This window comes from Saccoglossus kowalevskii, chromosome 18 (assembly GCF_978046115.1).
Source record: "Saccoglossus kowalevskii chromosome 18, keSacKowa6.1, whole genome shotgun sequence".
NCBI lineage: Eukaryota > Metazoa > Hemichordata > Enteropneusta > Harrimaniidae > Saccoglossus > Saccoglossus kowalevskii.
The window spans coordinates 22,782,760-22,799,201 of NC_140658.1; the positions used below are offsets into that span (position 1 = coordinate 22,782,760).

General features: G+C 34.2%; 2 protein-coding genes across 2 annotated transcripts in view; one reads left to right on the forward strand and one right to left on the reverse strand.

Moving 5' to 3' along the window:
• The window catches only part of LOC102802340 (tyrosine-protein kinase Yes-like), a 34,459-nt gene extending 19,824 nt beyond the window's left edge, over positions 1–14,635 (reverse strand). The window contains exons 1-4 of the mRNA XM_085493433.1: positions 14,530–14,635; positions 2,920–3,182; positions 2,117–2,213; positions 1,667–1,765 (exon numbers count right to left, since the gene is read on the reverse strand). Of these exons, the coding sequence (XP_085349559.1) occupies positions 1,667–1,765; positions 2,117–2,213; positions 2,920–3,127 (404 nt within the window). The 5' untranslated portion in view covers positions 3,128–3,182; positions 14,530–14,635. The remainder of the gene's footprint in view (positions 1–1,666; positions 1,766–2,116; positions 2,214–2,919; positions 3,183–14,529) is intronic.
• A 651-nt stretch (positions 14,636–15,286) lies between these two features.
• The window catches only part of LOC100375702 (putative histone deacetylase 1-B), a 28,166-nt gene continuing 27,010 nt past the window's right edge, over positions 15,287–16,442 (forward strand). Inside the window, exon 1 of the mRNA XM_006825515.3 lies at positions 15,287–15,400. Within this exon, the coding sequence (XP_006825578.1) occupies positions 15,346–15,400 (55 nt within the window). The 5' untranslated portion in view covers positions 15,287–15,345. The remainder of the gene's footprint in view (positions 15,401–16,442) is intronic.

The window sequence follows — 16,442 nt, forward strand, 5'->3', positions numbered from 1 at the left end:
AAATCGGAATAATAGGTCTTTTGATTATCGGAGACGCATTTCAATGGACTTGATTACGGACAATGCATGACGTAAATTTCACCAGGAAATTCCGCAGTGTGCTCTCGCAATCGAGGACTTAGTCATTTTTACAAGATTCGCCATTTTTGATGTCAGGTGATAATTATGTAAACAATGACCGTCCAGTTTGTGCGAACTTGTACCTCTATACCTAGTCTTTTGAAATATATAAGCTAAATTACTCTTCTGAACAAGACAACAGACAGAGAATGATTTATTCGAAAACGTCACAAAACCCTTCTCGCTACCTTAAAGGACATTCAGAATGTGAATAAACATTTAAACTTTTTTGCAAGAAAAGGCGATGAACAAGATTTTGTCATCTGGTCCGAGACAGATATTCAGATGGTTCAATTCCACATACTTCGTGACTCATTTAAAATATGCCAATAGGTGAAATGCGTTTGTTTATTTAGACAACAATTGAACCATCCTTTGACTGAATGTTCATAGAATAACATACTCATTCAAATTTTGGGAATTTCTATTTCCATACATGTATATCCCCTTAAAAATGCCACAAATTTAGGCAGAAACCCTGACAGGAAAAAGCAGGCTATCCAGGCAGAGCCGCTAGACTTCATCCCCGTCGATGCGGAGATAAAGAAAGAGTAATTATCCGGCTGTAATGGCGCTGCCATATGGCCTCGGCCACGTGGTTCGTGACGTAAGGGAAAAGAATTACGGGGTCATGGGGCTTCCCCTGACCTAGTTTCTATCTTTCTGTCATTGGCAGAATCGCTGATTAATGTTTAGAGTTCAAAATAGTCATTTTGACTGACCGGAGTCTATGACGGGTAATTGAACGTAGTGAATTTGACTGTTGAATCATAAACCTGGCCGTTGAACACTGTTTGACTTTTCCAAATACTATATTTCATACGCCTCTCCCTGGGTATAAGCCCACCTCTTTTTTTTAGACATTTAACAAGTTGAGGGCATCCCTGATTATAGGCCCAAGGGGTTTTTACCGGGCGTTAACAATGGGTTAACATTTATTAAAATATGCATGCAAAAAGTGTGTTTCATTGCATAAAAATCATGATTAGCACTGTATTTCTCCTTTTGAGGTGTGTAGTGGCCCTGACAAAAACTGTTTGGTTTGTGCTTGTACAGTAATTTCACAGTACATGATGAGCAACCGTGAAAGGTGTTAAATACTTCCTGATAATGCACATTTTTTGTGTGAACATGTTTGTTTTTTCATTGCAAAAGTGTTGTCGAAATCAATGATCACTCATTTCGCAATTATTTTCCCCAAAAAGACGTAATATTCCCCTCCCAGTCCGGCATGGTGGACGAAAGATGTAATTTGAATAATTTTTCAAGGGTGGTAATATGGTTACATTGTCAAACCAAAAAAAAAATAACATCTTTTCTCAAGATATTGATCGTGGATATAGTCAGATGTGCATGTAAACCATGGTAACCATGGTAACCATGGTGGTACAAGAAAACATGCCGGAAATTTCTTTGCATCAAGAGTTTGTGTACGATCAAACACAGTGTGAGTGTTCGACTAAGTGCTCCCTAAAAACATCAAAAATGGAACTAAGAATCCTGGGCGCTAAGTCGGACGAGTAAAGTATTATGAAAATTAACTTACTCTTCTGCAGTGATACTCTGCAATGGTGCTATGAAATTACTTGGAACATAACCTTCTCTGTGTGTGGAAAGTGATTTGGCCAACCACCAATCACCATCACTGTTGGAAAGAGAACAACCAATCAAAATACACTCATAGAAAAGGATGATTATTTTACTTGTAATACCCATGTCTGAACGAGCTTCAAACATTACATACTTCCTGGGTTAGTTGTGCAAATACTCAAAGCAAAATTTGAACAGCAATGCATGACAAGATTTATTGCAGTGAAGAAAATAAAATAACTTTGTCCATAAACTGTGTAAAATGCCAGGTTGAGATCTGATGTTGTGACTTAAAATTGGGGTTTCAACTAAGATTTGGTGAAAGTACAAATTTAAAAGTCTCAACAATGTACATTGAATGTTAATTGGCCTGGAGTTCACAGGAAATTCACTATGAAATATTTACTTATTGTTAATAATTTGTAGATGTTCACCCTTCTGGAATGTTAAGTCGTCTTCTATTCTTGCTTGATAGTCATATAAAGCTAAATAAATAGCAGGACCTAGTACAGAGAACACAAACACAATAATGAAAAACTGTAGAAATACACATAGAAATTGTGGAATATCATCAAATTTTTAGGCATGACAAATTTTGTCTCAGGATGGCAACGGCCAGGAAACTGATGCCACAGAAAACACAGTTCTGAAAGTTCAAATTTAACAGTAGCAAGGCACACAGTTTGCCAATACATGACTAACTGCTGCCATTTTACAAGTTTTTTTGCCTAACTGAAGTACTAAAAATTAAACAGATTTGATATTTTGTTTTCCAATTTTCTAAAAGCAATAAAATATTACTATTGTTTAAACTTCTTTACAAAATAGTGACTCTACTAAACTTATAAGATTTGTTTTTTGACCCTTGTTCCTGTATTATTACATATACTGTAAATCGCTTAAGTTTTGTCACTGACAATCCATGTCATATGACCCCAGTAACATTTTTACTGATTTACAAAAATTTGTCATGAAATATAAACAGTACTGTAAAGGGGGTAATTATTCACTGTGTTTTAATTTAGCTTATTTCGCTGACTGGAAAAATGCGCTAAATTAAAACACAGTGAATCTGTAAAATTTAGCATAGAACACATTATCTAAATGACGAAACCGTGAATTTAAAACCCACTGAATAAGCCTGAAATGGTAAATCAGTGAAATTTAAACCCAGTGAAAATTAGTCATTTTACAGTATACAGTACTCACCTTGACTTTGTTGTCTGGCTTGTTCTACATGCGGTTGATCAAAGTTGGGAATTTTAATTGCAGCTTGGTTTGGTGAAGCAACTGACTTTACATTGGTTTGATTAAGATTATTGCCTGCTCTTAGATTAACGGTATTCGGCTTGGCATTATTCTGGTTATCAGGTTGATATCTGACTGCAGGTGCATGTTGACTTTGAAGGCAACCCATCTCATTGCACTGCAGTTCACAGCAAGGAAGGTGGTACTAGCTGGGGTAATGGCATCTGTAGGTGAAGTAATAAAAATTATTATTATACATCTGTCACTCAGATAGTACGCCATCGCATTGACCTCCGCTGCGCGTCGGTCGTTACTTCCACTGTACTGTCTTCATGCATACTTTGAGGAATCCTCATAATAACTTCATATTATTATACATTTGTCACCGTAACGCCATAAGTTACAGCGTGCTGTAATTTTGCGGTATTTTACAGGGTATTTTCATCTTACCATATAAGGAAATGTGAATTCCAAATATGGAATGATTACCCGTGTAAGCGTTCTCTATTAATAAAAACAAACATGGCTTCCACCAGGGTTTGACCAGACTCCACACAAATAAGTTTGCTGATTCTGTTCTAAACGTTTTGGATTTCGGCATTCCCATGATGTACCCTTGGAAGGAAAAGATGTATAATAATAAGATTCTTATGAGGATACCTCAAAGTATGCACTCAGACAGTATGCTGCTGCATCGACCTCCGCTGTGCGTCGGTCATTACTTCCACTGTACTGTCTTCATGCATACTTTGAGGTGTAATAACTTCATATTATTCTCCAATGGAAATTGGTCATTAAAATAATGCATTCCTGAGCCACCTAAATGCCAGTGTTGACGAGTCTGGATTTCTGACACTGTAACCCAAATCTGGATTTCTGTGATGTGAATCGTATTCAGCACGATTACCACAACAAACTTGTTTGAATGGCCTTATGTATACAAACAAACAAAAAACAACTGCGTATACTACAGTACAACCATATAGTATTAACACACCAAAGATTTTTGTTCACACAGATTTGTGTGCCATCGTGCAAAAATGCACTGGTGTATTTGTAGATTTTGCCATTTTATCATTTGAAGTTTTCACCATGGGCCTTTCTGAGGTCGAATATATTAATTTGCTAACTATGATTTAAAAAAAGCAGCCTCTTGGCTGAGATAGCTCAACTGTTGAAGATATCACCTTTATGTATAATATCAAATCAAACAGACTTGCGGTTTCTAACAAGAAGTCAAAAATATCACATTTTACCAAAAATATTTATCAAAATTAGAGAATTTAAAGATATCCCATGAAATGAACAAATCTGAGAAGTTCTCCTGGTACTACCTGCTGATGCTTTTATGATGATTTTTTAACATTAAAATGATAGACATTCAGTCATCTTGTATCCGATCATCAAATGAGTACTTGTCCATATTGAGAGATATTGCTTCAAAACAGCATTAATTGAAACAAAATGGCCACCATTTGGTCATTTTGGAATCTGATCATCAAACCAATACATCTGTACATCTATGACATGATGTATAATATATATATATATAAAATTTTAACATAATCAGTCAAAGCATGTCACAGATATGGCACTATACCACATTCATTAAAACAAAATGGCCAACAGTCGGCCATTTTAATCTGATCTGAAAAACAAAATGATGTGCATCAGGGACCCATAATGTTTATTGTATGTTTCCAAGTTTGAATGAAAACCATAAATGACCTAGATCCGGTCCCGGAATGCCAGAAATGCTGGATTTCTGATGATTTTTTCAGCACAAAAATGGCTGCCATTCAGCTATCTTGAATAAGATCGTGAAAAAAATTGATGTGCATATGTATAATATTATGTATGATGTATGTATGAAGTTTGAATATAATCCGTCCAGGCAGGTCTAAGTTATAGGTCCTGCCATTGGTCACAGAAGATTTTATGATCATATCAATAGAGGAACCTTACTATTCATCTATTAGAGTACATCATTGTTCATAATTGGTCAATCAAAAAGAGTACTATGGGTACTCGGTGAGCACTCTCATCAGAATATTTCACTTTTTTCCCAAGATTGTACATGTGGTATATACTTGTATGAACAAAACTTCATCAGCGATAATTGTTAAATTTACACATTCTAAAGATTTAGCTATCTGAATATAAAAACAAACAACATTTGAAGATATGTTTTATTCTACATTCTACAAAATTGTTGTATCCCTTTTTAATAATTTCTTCACAGTACTCATTTGAATCTTCACTATAGGATTTATTTACTTAGAAGTCACATGACCACACGAGGTTGCATATAATGCACCATTTATTTTTAATTAACGTACTTAGTCCTCCACACATACCAACAGCATATAGAACACAAGGTTGGGATTTAAACTACCCTAGGGGGTGACTTTATTCAACTCTTCTTCCTACCCTAGTGGTAGGAATGAATATACCCCCCCCCCTCCCCTAACACTACAAACTATTAATACAGTAAAAAAATATATTACTATGTAACAAATAAACAAACCAAAGTAAATTTGACTTATCAGGCCTTCTCTTAACGGTCTGACATGTAAATATGCAAAAAGAAAACAACTGTAAACTGATCTTTTCCTGGATATGTTTTACATGTAATGAAATACCCTGTATACATATCAAGTAGTCAATAATGTGTAAATAAACTTATTAATATAAATTTTCCCATAGATAAAATAAATAGTCTGAACTTCTTATAAATAAAATAAATATTAAGATGCATGCATATAACAAATAAATAAAGCTACCGGTAAATATCTAAACTGCTGTTGTAGTGCAGGGATCAAGATGTATACAGAGATGGGAGGGTGGGAGCAAGCAGCAGGCAGAGATGTAGCCTCTCAAACAAAATTTGCAAAACTGACCAGTAAATCCAAATATACGCGGTTTCATTCTGATTGGCCAGTCTGTGATAATTACTATCCTTGCTACTGGCTCCTGTCATCCATAGCCCATCCTACTATGATATGATTGATTAAAACGGCAAAGGATCCCCTAAGTGTCTTAAACGTAGCTCATAACATGGAGCTATACATTAGTATAAACTATGGGCTTTCATAAAAAAATGTGACATGGTTTGATATTTTCCAAAAAAATAGTTAGTATGAATTTTACTTCTTGAAAAGCCCTAATACCAGTACATCCTTAAAATACCAAGATGTCAGAGATACCAAGAATACCAACATTAATTAAAAACAGTAAAATACTTTATTTTAGTAGGAATCAATTTTCGCTGAAAAGATTTTTGGGTGTTTTGTATGAAATTTATTTTCACTGATTTTTGATGAATTGAATGTAAAATATAGGAAAAAAGTATATTCACTGGATTTTATTATCACATTTCTACCGAAAACAACAGGAACTTTGCCACTTGAATATAGGATTGTATAACTTTGTGTTCATTGATAGCTTTGTCTTAGGTTTTTAACCCTTTGAGCACCAGAGTCAATTTTGGGAATCATTCGCAAAATAATATGATATAATATGATCTCAAAGTGTAACTAGTCCATTTTCCATTGATTGTAAATGAGTCTGAATCAAAAGTATTTGCTTAAATTTGTGAATACAAGCCGAAGATGCACCTGGAGATGCAGATTCCCAGGAATTATGGCTCCAAAAATCTTATTTTAATAATGAAACGTAACATTAGCGCAACAGCAAAATACAAAGAAACACTTTATTTGTAGAATTATTTGTTATATTATTATTATTATTATTATGTAAAGTAGTTTTATTTCTTATGTACCGGTACATGACTGTAGAGACGCGCAAGCCTGATGCTAAATTTACTTTTGAAAGAATAGAATGGAGAATTAATTTCTGGATTGCAATTAGCAATTTCTTTTGAATTATTCAAAAGGAGATTTATTTGATACATTCTATACCAAACACTATACCCAACCTCATAGTGTTATAGCAAAAATAGCTTTTTTATTTTTTTTTATACAATTATGCCTATTAGTATTACTGTAAAATCTGTATTTGAAGCTGCGGCTTCTATTAAAATGGTACAATGCAACATAGGATGCGGCTTCTATTACATATCTACACATATGAGAAATCACAGTTTTTTGGTATCAATTGTTCAAAATGAATGTGTGCGACTTCTATTAGGGATGCGGCTTCTGATACAAATTTTACAATAACATTAATACAAAAGGCCCACACATAAACAATGAAGCCCAAACTACTATATAACAAGTAAAAAATGTGGTCGTCAGGCAGCCCATGCTATGAATTCCATATCAGACAGGATGTGGTGCGATGACCACTGCTCTTTAAATCGATCGAAGATCTGGGGACTTGAATAAGAGATTGTTTATCCTACAATAAGAGGGTGATATACGGTAGTAAAAAGGTACTTACTTGTATATGCCACATTGTACAACAGGATTTGACTATACCTTTATAGCAAACTATTACATAGCATGCTTATATATGTGTATTTGGATATAAAATAACTTCAATTGCTCATTCTTAACTTCTGATCTATTTTTTCATTGAACTTTATATAATGGTAAATAGTAAATATGGTAAATTTAGGTAACAGTGATTTACAATACACATCAAATTGCTTTACTGAAACAGACTATTGCTTTAGTATTGCTTCCTCTTTAAAACAGTCTTACATACTCGTATGCAAACTGTGAAATAAGTTAAGTATACTATACTATAGATAAGAAACTTTATTACACCAGCACAGAAATGTTTTTATTTGAGCAGAAAATGCACTGGCAATAGAAATAAAAATATTTACAATTTATTGCTAAATAGATGTGAAATGTGAAATAGATAACTCCTTTTCAAAGATTGTTGACATTTAAATTTAATAATTTGTCCTTGTTTTTTAACAGTAAAAAATTATTAATTTTCTGTTATCAAATTGTACAAATATTGTATACTTTATTTTCGCTTGGAATTAATTAACTATTAAGTAATAACAGGGCTTGATATTAAACATTTAGTTGCTTCTCCATTGGACAGGTTGTAGAATAAAAGTGCCAGTTCCATTATCGATGATGTTCCTATTAAATAAATTACAACATAATTTTAAAAATAAAATTGTCATTCCTGACTCATCATTTCATAAGTCTTAAAGGCTTCAAAAGCAATTTTCTGGACATTAGCAACAAAATCGGATGGTTAGTAAAAACCTTGATACCTTTTTTCCACCTGTTTACAGGGATAGGCAATTTGTACATTTACATGCCCCAGCCAGAATCTGTCTGTCTAGGACAGGCTGACAACCCGTAATTTTGATCCCTGAATGCATGCCATTACATTATAGATTCGTTTCCAGCAAAATGTTTTTGGTTTTGATTTCCATGCATTTCTATTGGAAATGCAATTCCATTAAAGCAATACGAGTTGTAAATGAATATACATATACGGGTAATTGGTACAACAAATTATTTGTTGTTTTGTTAATCGTATATCAAATAAAAATGATTGGTGGCATTGAAACGCTACTGAAATATATCTTTTGTTATTGTGTATTGAATCACTCCCAATAATCAAAGAAAGCTTAGAAAGAACTCCTGTGTGCTGAGAGTGTTGAAGACACATTCAAAATTTAAAATTACTTGTACCTGAGATATTGATGGAAAAACTGAAAACTGATTATGTAAATCAGGTAACTAATGTGAACATTAAAGAACAAAAAAATTATGAATTGTTATGCTAATTACAGAATTAATATGAACAAATAACTAATTATGCAAATTAGGTAATTAATATCCACAATTATTTACCCTAATCACGTGTCTACATAGTTCTAGAAGATCTATGTATCAAGTCTCATTGAAATATGATTAGTACTTGAAATATCAAAAGCTGAAAATTAATTAATTATGCAAATTAGGTAATTAATATGCACAAATATTTACCCCAAAACTAATCAGGGGTCTGCACAGTCCATAAAGTGCCTGTGCAATGCCCACCCTCACGTTTCCCATTTTAGATCTGTGTCCCACTGAAAAGGGTAGTTATTGATTTTTTTGCTGAAAATGATTACTCGTATCCAAGTAAATTTGGGATATTTCTCGTGTTGTAGCCACGCCCACCTATCGTGAAACGATCGACGGTTTCCGGATTTCCGACTTTCGCCAAAAGTGCGCCACCAAATGACAAAATGTGAGAGGAAGTCATACCCTTTAGCCGTAATAACACTGGTCGTTCAGTATACTTTTAAACGATATACATTTTTCGGTCGGCGTTTTTTCTTTTTTTTTTTGTCTATTTTCTTTTTTTTGAGAGAGAGAGTTTTTAGATGTTGTGTTGTGGGCAGTTGCAGTGAAGCGTATAGTCGTAGTATAAGTATTCACACATTTCTAATCGATCCGAAGGTGCGACATCACTTAACCTTAGATTCTTTTTTTTGGGAAAAACTGTCCTCGTCCATAAAAAAAAACGACTAGGTTTAAAGAGAAACGCCGACAACGTAAACCTGGCGCAACACTTTTGAAAGAAATAGATTCCGGACCAGCCCATGATCACCGAGGCGGATTTCAGAAGAGAGAGAGACGTCCGGCAAGTGTTTCAAATCAGTTGACTTTTTTTGCGATCCTGGTTATCGTTTTATAGAGACCATTTAGTACCTGTTAAGTAAAAGATAGCAATAATTTTGACAGTGACACGAAAACGAAGCGTCGGACAAACAGGAAATTACACAGCCCTTACACACTGCTAACTGTTTTCATTTTCGAAGGCTAAAAGTTTCTGAATTGTTTGGTGATTGGTGTTGAATGTCGAATTCACACCTCTCTTCTTTTTTACCTCCATGCTTGCAGCTTGATCTGCGTAATAATTTATGAAATAAGAATCCGGGCTTGGTCAATGTATTTCACCAAATAAAGTTTTAATACGATGTTATAATTATGATAATCACGCCATGGATCACGCTAACTCGAATCCACTCTGAATTTATCTGTATGTGTGTCGATCTCGATTACTTTTGTTATCCAATTAAATGCCGCTTTTAACGCACTTGTCCTCGCCGTGACCCGACGCGTTCACCTATTTCAACAAAATGTCAATTTATTTCCACGCGGCTGTCATTTATTTAGTAACTGTGATTTGTCGTTTTTTTAATTATTTTATAGTGATCACTATAGTCTAATGTTTAGAATGTCAAAATATGTTCTCTTTTATTTTAATTTTGAAAGTTTTACTCAGACGATCGATGAAATAAAACAGTGTAGTGACGTGCCTAGTAACCTGCTAAATAACGAGATAATTCCGACGTCAAATTCTATTTTGTCCAGCAACAGTGTACAAACGTGCGCCGGTGTCGGTGACGATCACGGTGACCAGCTACACCAGAACGGACATATTTCGCATCTAACTCAACCTCATGCAACAACAATTGATACTATGTGTTCATTATGGTCCATTCTTCCTCGACAAACAAGTGCATAAGTGACAATATAGTCAAAGACGAGAAAACTGCACAAGAAATTTGCCTTATTTACACGTATCGGCAATGCAAGCTGCCATGCGACTTCCCCTTCTGACGTCACAAGGGGAATTTATGTATGCAAATGAGAAGCTAATGAGGAGCCTCGTTTTAAAATATATAAAAATAAAGTTGTCATAGACTGAGTTTAAAACACATTTTTTCACTTAAAAATAATAATTCATGCTTAGAAACATAAAAATTAATAATATTTATGTACCAATTGATAATTTTAGGCGTGAAAATAGCAGCCATTTCACAGGCACTTTAACTTTCTATACTTTAAGTAACTATGTACCAGGCTTCATTGAAATGTGATCAGATTACTACTTGAAATATCAAAAGCTGAAAATTAATTAATTATGCAAATTAGGTAATTAATATGTACTGATATTACCCTAAAAACTATCAGGTCTGTGCAGTGTCCTATGACATCAATGTACCAAGTTTCATTGAAATGTGATGATTAGTACTTGAAATATCAGTGGAAAAGCCGAAAATTGATTAATCATTATGCAAATTGGGTAATTAATATTGCAAAGATTTTTACCCAAAACTAATCAAATCTGCGCATTAGTTTGGAGCATCTATGTGCCAAGTTTCATCACAATCCAATAAGTGGTTCTTTAGATATCAGTGGAACAGTCATGGAACAGCTAAAAATCAGCTAATTATCATGCAAATCAGGTAATTAATATGCATGGATTTTTACCAAAACCTAATCAAATCTGCGCATTGGCCCAGAGCATCTATGCACTAAGTTTTATCAAAAATCAATGTATGGTTCTTGAGATATCAGTGGAACAGACGGACACACGTACACACACACATACACACACACACTAACATACAGACACACTAACTGCAAAGACTCCCAACTGCAAAGAGTCAAAAATCAATAAATTTCATCACAGCTTTTGCAATCCTGGCTTGCAGTCTCGGAATATGCATCAAAGAATTATTATCTCAATCAGTACATAAAGAATAATCACAATTTTAAAATTTCAGGCAAAGGTGTTTGTAAATCATCTTTTTAACACTAAAAAGAAAACTCATAGAATGAAGAGAGATAGTCAATAGTAGTATACCACACTGTGTTACTTAAATGGTATTATCAGCATGGAACAAGCCATGCATGGCACAGTCCCCTATAGTTATCAAATTTAAGATATATAGTTTTCTTTATAGCAATATAGTGCCAACCAAAAACATGGATGATATGGATTCAGAAGCTGATGCTTGATTATGATGCTTTTTTAACATTAAAATGGTTGACATTCAGTCATCTTGTATCTGATCATCAAAGGAGTACTTGTCTATATTGAGAGATATTGCTCTGGAACAGCAATAATTAAAATAAAATGGCCACCAGTCAGCCATTTTGAATACATCCGGTTTCACGGTTTCAGAATTCCAGAAATGCTTGATTTTTGATGATTTCTTAGCAGAAAAATGGCCGCCATTTGGCCATTTTGAATTGAAAGGTCAAACCAGTACATCTGTATATAATTCTGGTACATGATGTATAATGAATATGATATGCAAAATGATACGCATCAAGGTCCCATAATGTCCAATGTATGTACCAAGTTTGAACAAAATCTGGTTTTGAAATGCCAGAAATGCCTGATTTTAGTACAAAAATAGCCACCATTCGGCCATCTTGAATCAGATCGTAAAACAAAATGGTGTGCATATGTGTAATATTCTGTATGTGTGAAGTTTGAATGTAATTGGTACAGGCATTCCTAAGATATAGGTTCAGACGCAAAGAAGCACGCACACAGAGGTCAATCCATAAGTTCCTGTTTGTGGACTTTCCTGGTATTGTCTGGAAAAATGTTGTTTTTTTTACATAGCTAGATGCAACAAGAGCAAGCCTCAAATTTTGTGAATCTAAAATCCCATACACAAAATATTCAAAATTTTAAATTGATTATTGCCAATAAAAAAAAATTTACTAGCAAAATAAAAGCATATCAGTATTGTTGTATTTGTAATACATTTCAGTGAATGTTTGATTTGCATTTTCAGTGAGTACTGTAATTTCCAAAATGTTTGAACAAAGTTATTTTTTCAGTATTTATTTGTATTTGTGGCACCAAAAGATCGCACAGGTGCTGAAACCTTGCCCATGGGTGATATTTTGGAGTAGGTGATTTTTCAAATAAATACAGTAGAATGATGGGATGGGATAATTTGCATTTGTACTGGAGTTTGATAGTGAGAGTTGAGATCACATGTATTGTGACCTTAAACTCTGCTGGATACTGATTTGGATTGTAAGTCATCCCATGCTATCAATGGCTTACAATGAGCAAGGTTACTACAGTACAGCATGCTATCTAAAGTAAAGATCTTCACCTTTTCACAGTTCAGGAGTTGAACTGAGCATGGAAAAATTGGTATGGGATATTTTAATATGCATATTTCTGTTAATTTGAAATTATTATCAAATGTCCTGCAAAAAAACAACAACAACTTATTATTATTGCCCGAAAAGGAAAATACATAATGTAATGCAAATAATTATCAATTGAATATGGGGTTATGTGCCCCATTGTCTCCCCTCCCAGCAGAAGCCTGACATTTTTCCCTTTCCTCAGTTGTAACATTATATTATTACTATTGATATATAAATACGTGCACAGGCAGTGGGAAGAAACAACATATATACATGTACATGTATATGTGCATATTCATATACACAGGAGTCAACAAAGCAATGTAAATTATTTTTTAAACCCAAATAGCAGTTACACAATGAATTAGCTTGTGTAGTGACATCACAGATTTGGTGTAATACTGTCGCTCATGGCAAGGTGGGATTGTGTCAACTAGTCATAAATTGTCTGACTGACATCCAAGCATTTTGAATGAGACTTATTTCAAAAGAAAATACTGTAGAATACTTTATTTTCACTTGGAATTAATTTTCGGTATTTTCGCTGAAGAAATGATTCAGTGAAATAAAATCCAGCAAACACAAATTTTTTCCTACATCTTACATTAAACTTGTCAAAAATTATTGAAAATAAATTCCATACAAAATACCGAAAAAGTCTTTTCAGCGAAAATTAATTCCAGCTAAAATAAAGTATTTTACAGTAGTTGGAAGTATAAATATTTATAGGTACTGGTATAATCATGGGTCTGTTGGCTCCAGTGTATTTAGAATACTGACAAACTAAGATTCATCATTGATCTACTTTGCATTGCGCTTCTTCGAACATTCAAGTTATTTAGAAATAATGTCGATCAGGTAATATGATCTAGGCATAATAGATTCAAAACAAATCAGTCTTGAAATTTAATATTCTGAAAGCAATACTTTATTTAAAAATATCCTTCTGATGAAAATATTTCAAGTTCAAAGGTCAAAGTTCAGAGTCTATAATTGTCCAACTAGCCAAAAAAGAATGGTAAATTATTTGTTGATGGAATTTGACACAGACAGTTTAAATGAAATGACTACTGTTTAATACTATATGAATACCAAAACTTGTTATAAATGCATCATTAGTTATATTAAACCGCATACAAACCCTACAGTGCATGGTGGTGTCTTACCATGGCTAGTAATAATAGTATTTTGAGGAACAACAACTACGATATGTCATAGGGCAACTACTTCAATCGGGGCTTCTCACTCCCTAAGATTGCACAATGGTCTCATGGGATACTGCTGTTCTTGATATTTAAACAACTAATCTGTCCATTGTTGTTTTACATTGTTTTGTTTTTTAATCAAGTAAGAAGGAAAGTAACAACCCCAAAAACCAATCCTATAAACAACCCAGCGTTTTAATGAAAATTTCTCATAGATCAAAGTCTGTTCAAAATGCATAACAAATGTTCACGTCGATGGCAATGCCCGGAAAATGTAAACTAAAAAATGTTAAGCTCCGAAACTGTTTTGAAAGTGTAGCTCAAGTTTCCCGAACTTCAACTCCCGGTTTCAACTTCTTTATTGATTGTGCACCTGCACTAAACTGGTAACCGTTTACTGGCCGACATCTATTCTAAATAAGTGTAAGTTGAATTAATAACTCACAGGGCAGTTGGAAAACGATATTACTCACCAAACTATTGTACTGTCACATCAGGGTGTCAACTTATGTAACATAAAAACGAAGGCACAACTTTCAGAAGTTCCACAAGACAGACGAACACAAGGAAGTAAAACTATCGCCTGGTAGAGTAGAACTCCGTAGGTTGCCGGTAATTCATTCATCACTTGCTCCATTAAGTTTATTTCACCATATTTATTCAAATTCTTTAACGTTGTGTATGTAATTTGACAAAATATTTATTTAAATGAATGTATTTTGAAATGCACGAAAATTGTGCATGGTAATTGACACATATGTCGCACCAGTAAACGGATAGCGAGAGGAAATATATTGGACCTCTTAACACAAGCACAATTGTTCACCGTGGTGTACGATGGGAAATGATCCTAATTACATACTTTTTTATTAGCACGTAAATTATTCAATTCAGTTAAGATCTGCGGTAATATTTTGAGAACATTTTTCAATAATTATTATATTTCAGGTACCAATATCTCATTATAAATATGTTGCTCGCACATTTGTTATTGACCTCAAAAATAGACATACCGAAGAGTTCCGAGAGTATTAATAACGAAACGTAGCAGAAGAATACTCATTTAAATAGTGTACAAATTTGCATTCGTACATTTGATAAAACCATTCAGAAATTCCATAACAGAATATCGTTTTATCAATTTAATCATATATCTTCTCCATCTTGACACAAACTCGACTCGAACTTGGCTCTTGTGCGATCGGATTTGTTCGGGTTTCGTCGGAGATCAGCTCATGTACATAAAATTTGCATAGTCGCTTGTATGTGTTTTAGACCGACATACAAGCATGGCTTTTCCGCTGCAGTCGACTTCGAAGAAGAAAGTTTGCTATTACTATGACGGTAAGTGTCGATAACCCATTAATATATTTACATTGCGCATATATTTAATTTCCAGAGATCGGTTTCCGGCGAAACTTCGCTGTCAAAGTGTCAGTTTCGGGCAACACGGTACAGCGACCCTTCGTTGGACCGTTCCATATATATCCACACAAAGACTTCCTGTGCGCGACCTGCGACTTGGCCAAGTTGAGAATATCTCTGATTTTTCGACATTGGCACCTTTTCAACAACAATAATCTATGTCTTAAATACTAGTATATAAACTACAACGCGGACTCGTATTTTAGGCTGATGGAGTTTGATTTTAGCCAAACCTCTAGTGCTAGCCGTCATTGGTGTACAAACTCCGTCCCTCCAGAAAACAAATCGTACATGTCAATGAATTTCGGTGACAATCCAGTAATTTTCGTCATGCTAAACCAGTTTTTTCCCTAAGCAGACGCGACTCCTTAACCTTACATGTCCATTCTCATCAGCAGTTGTTAAAATGCCCGTTCCAAACGTCTTTAAATGTGTTACCGTATAATTTAAACATGTTGCAGGTAAATTACAGATGCCCACAAGGACAATTCGTTTCTAGTGTGAATGCTGGGGACACCGTATTTTTCCCGCGTCTATGTATATCAGTGTTCAGCAACTGTCTGATTCTATAATTTTAATCTTAGAGTGGCTGTGCAGTATACTGCTTGTAACAATTCATGTAGTAAAAATATTGATGACAATAAAAATAGAAATGCAAAGCAAATCATTGGTAACAGGTGTGCTATTGTAATTTTTCTGACTCCCACATTTTTTGTGTGACCTACTTTACAGTATTTTGTGTGTTTTTTTTGACCTTTTTAACTCTCCATGCTCCCATGTGAATTTTCAAAAACCCTGAAAAAAGAAAAATTTTCTAATTTTTTTTTCTCATAAATCTAAATATCAGCCATGGTCATTCCTATAAACATGTGCGTGATAACAAAATGACAAAGATATCCAGAAGTTTGAAACTTCTACTTGTTCAAAACCAACCAGTGATACCGGATTCTGCCATAAATTC